This window comes from Sapajus apella, unplaced genomic scaffold, assembly GCF_009761245.1.
Source record: "Sapajus apella isolate SASKATOON/1434 unplaced genomic scaffold, GSC_monkey_1.0 scaffold177, whole genome shotgun sequence".
Taxonomy (NCBI): domain Eukaryota; kingdom Metazoa; phylum Chordata; class Mammalia; order Primates; family Cebidae; genus Sapajus; species Sapajus apella.
Genome location: NW_022437117.1, coordinates 1,528,312 through 1,533,381, shown reverse-complemented (window position 1 = coordinate 1,533,381; position 5,070 = coordinate 1,528,312). Strand labels below are relative to the sequence as shown.

Here is a 5,070-nt window from a genome sequence, read left to right as displayed (position 1 = left end):
TCACTTGACTCTGGGAGGTGGAAGTTGCAGTGAGCCAAGAGAGTGCCACTGCACTCTAGGCTGGGCAACAGAGAGAGACTCCATCTAAAAAAAAAAAAAAAATGGGAAGGGAGAAAGAAGGCAGCGACCTTTAACACAATCTGAATTTTAAAAATACAATTTGGCAGGCCGGGCGCGGTGGCTCACGCCTGTAATCCCAGCACTTTGGGAGGCCGAGGCGGGTGGATCACGAGGTCAAGAGATCGAGACCATCCTGGTCAACATGGTGAAACCCCGTCTCTACTTAAAATACAAAAAATCAGCTGGGCATGGTGGCGCGTGCCTGTAGTCCCAGCTACTCAGGAGGCTGAGGCAGGAGAATTGCCTGAACCCAGGAGGCGGAGGTTGCGGTGAGCCGAGATGGCGCCATTGCACTCCAGCCTGGGTAACAAGAGCGAAACTCCGTCTCAAAAAAAAAAAAAAAAATACAATTTGGCTTTATGTTTGTGAATGTTGTATGCAGGTGACACACAATCTTTTTGTTTTGTTTTTTTTAAGAGATGGTGTTTCACTATTTTGCCCAGGCTGGTCTCAAACTCCTGGGCTTGAGTGATCCTCCTGTCTCAGCCTCCCAAAGTACTGGGATTACAGGCATAAGCAACTCTTCCCAGCCATACACAATCATCTTTATCTTACTGGAAAACTTAGGATGCCCCAGCAATGGCTATATCTAAAGGAAACAGGTATTTGTGCTCCATAAATCAAATGGACGTGGCCAAATCAATGTATCTCTTGCCTATATAGTTATATCAAATATATCCCTATATAGTTATGTATCAATATTGAATATTCAGCTAATGATCAAAAAAGATTAACAGTCACAAATATCCCCTCCCCTCATATTCAGCCTTCAACCAAAAATCTTTCTAAGGCAGCATATAACAATGCTAATAGCAAATTGACAAATTAAAGGAGCATACTAGGAAAAATGGAGAAATAATGCCATTTGCTCTGAAAAATACTTCATTTTTATCTTGAGAATCAGATTTTTAATATCTGCATAAGTTAATATGCATTTTATCCCCATTATAATTTTTAAGTATAATCCAAGACTTTAAAAGGTATCTTTTTTCTTTTTACAGTAATTTAAAATCACAGATGTCTTTCCTATAACTGAAGTTATTGATCCAATGAAGGTATAACCAGACTGAAATATATGGCAACTTCTTGAAGAATGACAAAAATAAAGTGGAAGTTCTAAATTCTTCTCTGAATTTTGCAGCTATTGCTAATGAAATGTGCTGCCAATATAACAGGCAACACAGGTTTATGTAACACTGGTCCAAATAATTATCATAACTTATTTCCCTTTTTTTTTTTTTGAGATGGAGTCTCACTCTGTCACCAGGCTGGAGTAGTACAGTGGCATGATCTTGGCTCACTGCAAACTTCTGCCTCCCAGGTTCAAGCAATTCTCCTGACTCAGCTTCCCAAGTAGCTGGGACTATAGGCATGCACCACCATGCCCAGCTAATTTTTTTGTATTTTTAGCAGAGATGGGGTTTCACCATGTTGTCCATGCCTATCTTTTTTTTTCCCCCCATTTATTTATTTTATTGCATTTTAGGTTTTGGGGTACATGTGAAGAACATGCAAGATTGTTGCATAGGTACACACGTGGCAGTGTGATTTGCTGTCTTCCTCCCCATCACCTACATCTGGCATCTCTCCCCTTGCTATCCCTCCCCAGCTCCCCACCCCCCACGGTCCCTCCCCTATTTCCCCCCAACTTGAACAACGAGAACACAGGGAGGGGAGCACTACATGCCTATCTTATTTCTTGAGAATAGAAAGCTGTAGGAGTTTGCATAGTTTGAGACCTCAGTCCTATGGTGAGAAAATTCTCTATGAAAGCTACATGGCCCATGATGTCATTCAACACCACGTAAGTGTATAAAATACATGATAACGCTCTTCAGGAAAAACATTTACAAGCAATAATGACTTCTTTCATCAACTTAAAAGTGAGAAGAACTTATTTGATTAAAACCCTGTTTAAAATAGATTGTCTTGTTAGGCTTCCCTTATTCATAACCAAATCATTACAGGGTTCAGTGTCAGGTGGAAAAATGTTGACCATGGAGTTGTTTAGCCTCTGATCCTAGGATAAACCAAGCAGTTAAATCAGTTCAAGAAGTATAAAACAGACATTCTCCTCAAGTTATCAGGGATTCTATAGGCCCTTTTCAAGTGACCCACAGCCCTATATTTAATTTAATTAATTTATTTATTTTGAGATGGAGTTTCGCTCCTGTTGCCCAGCTGGAGTGCAGTGGCACAATCTTGGCTCACCGCAACCTCTGCCTCCCAGCTTCAAGCAATTCTCCTGCCTCAGCCTCCTGAGTAGCTGGGACTACAGGCATGTGCCACCATGCCCAGCTAATTTTGTATTTTTAGTAGAGATAGGGTTTTCCATGCTGGTCAGGTTGGTCTCAAACTCTCGACCTCAGGTGATCCACCTGCCTTGGCCTCCCAACGTGCTGAGATTACAGGCATCAGCCACCATGCCCAGTCAAGCCCTATATTTTAAACAGCCACAGAAGTCAGAACCAAATTCAGGTTTCCAACAAACACTGTAAAATGCTATTCAGCAAATGCTGCAGTTCCCTGTGGCAGCTTGTCGGGTAGTCAGTCAGTTTGAATTACTCTGGGTTTCTCTGCAATTGCTGTCATGAGGGCGAGCCTCTCATGTTCTACTTGGCTGACAGCCCAGGTCCGAGGAAGTGAGAGCCAACAATCGCTTACTCAGCAGGGCATTGTGGCGCTTCAGGTATTCAATGATGTCTCCTTGCTTTTCAACAATTTCTTCTAGGCTTGAAATAGTCCTGCAAATAATCAAGATATAAGTGGGTTACACATATTCACCAATACTCATTAGTGTCTTTACAAACGAGTACCTATTAGTTTTTAGTAAAGCATATTGTATTTGTTACCTTTTCTTAGATGTCAGAAGCTAGGGCAATATTGGCAAACAATATTTTTTCCATAAATCATTTTTGTAACTTCTACTCTTGAAATAAATTTAAAATGTTATAAACTTTCACAACTCATAAGTTTTAAAAAAGGCCATCATTGCTTTATTTAAGAAGGATTTGTAGGCTGGGCGCGGTGGCTCATGCCTGTAATCCCAGCACTTTGGGAGGCTGAGGCAGGCGGATCATGAGGTCAGGAGTTCAAGACCAGTCTGACCAATATGGTGAAACCCCATCTCTACAAAAATTAGCCGGGCATGGTGGCGCATGCCTGTAATCCCAGCTACTCAGGAGGCTGAGGCAGGAGAATCGCTTGAACCTAGGAGGCAGAGGTTGCAGCCTGGGCAACAGAACAAGACTCTATTTCAAAAAAAATAAATAAATAAGAAGAATCCTAATTTGTTAGAGTAAGATAATTGAATATAAGTGATCAACTTAAACGGCATTTGAAGATAAGACAAAATCATTCAATAATCAAGTGACGATTAAAACAGACAACTCTCACCATGAGAAACATTCATTTTTTTTTTTTGAGATGGAGTTTCGCTCTTGTTACCCAGGCTGGAGTGCAATGGTGCGATCTCGGCTCACCGCAACTTCTGCCTCCTGGGCTCAAGCGATTCTCCTGCCTCAGCCTCCCGAGTAGCAGGGATTACAGGTATCTGCCATCGGGCCTGGCTAATTTTTTGCATTTTTAGTAGAAGCAGGGTTTCACCATGTTAGCCAAGGTGGTGTTGAATGCCTGACCTCGTGATCCACCTGCCTTGGCCTCCCAAAGTGCTGGGATAATGGGTGTGAGCCACCGCACCTGGCCATACATACTCATTTATGTCTTCTTTCTTGCAGCCTCTCAATCCAGTAAGCAGTATTATAATTTTGGATTAAATCAATATTCAGAATCTGCAATATCACTACCTAAATATTAGCCACAGTTAAGCCATGTAAATCAGCCTTCTGATTTACCTAGAATAATCACCTCATTTTTTGTTTATATAGTTTTTTTGTTGTTGTTTTTTAAGAAAGGGTCTCACTCTGTCACCCAGGCTGGAATGCAGTGGCATGATCTCCACCGTCTGCAGCCTCAACCTCCTGGGCTCAATCAATCCTCCCACCTCAGCCTCTGGAGTAGCTGGGACCACAGGTACCTGCCACCACACTTGGCTACTTTTTTGCATTTTTTGCAGAGACACAGTTTTGCCATGTTGCTCAGGCTAGTCTTGAACTCCAGGGCTCCAGTGTTCCACCAACCTCAGCCTCCCAGAGTGCTGAGATTATAGGTGCGAGCCACCATACCCGGCCTATATAGTTTTTACAACTACTTTAGCCCCAAGATCTCCAACAGATATGAATGATATTTTAAGCCATGGAAGTCACTTAGGGAGAGGCTGTGACAGAAACATGGGAGGGCAGACCAGGCTGGCTGTTTCGGAGGCTAAAGTGGGAGGATTGCTTGAACCCAGGAGTTTGAGGCCAGTCTGGGCAACACAGAGAGACTCCATCCATTAAAAAGAATAAAACAGGCTGGGCAGAGTGGCTCATGCCTGTAATCCCAACACCTTGGGAGGGCAAGGCAGGAGAATCACCTGAGGTCGGGAGTTCGAGACCAGCCTGGCCAATATGGTGAAACCCCATCTCTACTAGAAAATACAAAAATTAGCTGGGTGTGGTGGTGCATGCCTGTAGTCCCAGCTACTCAGGAGGCTGAGGCGGGAGAATCACTGGAACCTGGAAGGCGGAGGTTGCAGTGAGCCGAGATTCCACCACTGCACTTAAGCCTGGGTAACAGAGCGAGACTCCATCTCAAAAAAAAAAAAAAAAACCAAGACATCTACAAAAAAGAATGCTTCAAGGAAAGAGTACCAATTAATGATGTCAAAAGCTCTTGAGAGGTTAAATAGGTCAGCTAAGTGGGTAAATCTAACTTTTGAATCAAATATATGACCTATTTCATAAATTTACATGTCCTGATTTAGACTTGATTTTACCACAGCTGAAAAGAAATAAACAGATCAGGGGCCGGGCGCGGTGGCTCACGCCTGTAATCCCAGCACTTTGGGAG

At 42.9% G+C, this 5,070-nt stretch overlaps 1 protein-coding gene across 4 annotated transcripts in view; it reads right to left on the bottom strand.

Annotated features, from left to right (window-relative positions):
• Positions 1-2,546: 2,546 nt before the first annotated feature.
• Positions 2,547-5,070, bottom strand: part of TMEM192 (transmembrane protein 192) — a 34,809-nt gene continuing 32,285 nt past the window's right edge. For 3 of the 4 annotated variants that reach the window (XM_032268255.1, XM_032268258.1, XM_032268256.1), the window contains one exon: positions 2,547-2,864. In XM_032268255.1, the coding sequence (XP_032124146.1) occupies positions 2,726-2,864 (139 nt within the window). In that variant the 3' untranslated portion in view covers positions 2,547-2,725. The remainder of the gene's footprint in view (positions 2,865-5,070) is intronic. The other variant, XM_032268257.1, reaches the window with a different exon arrangement.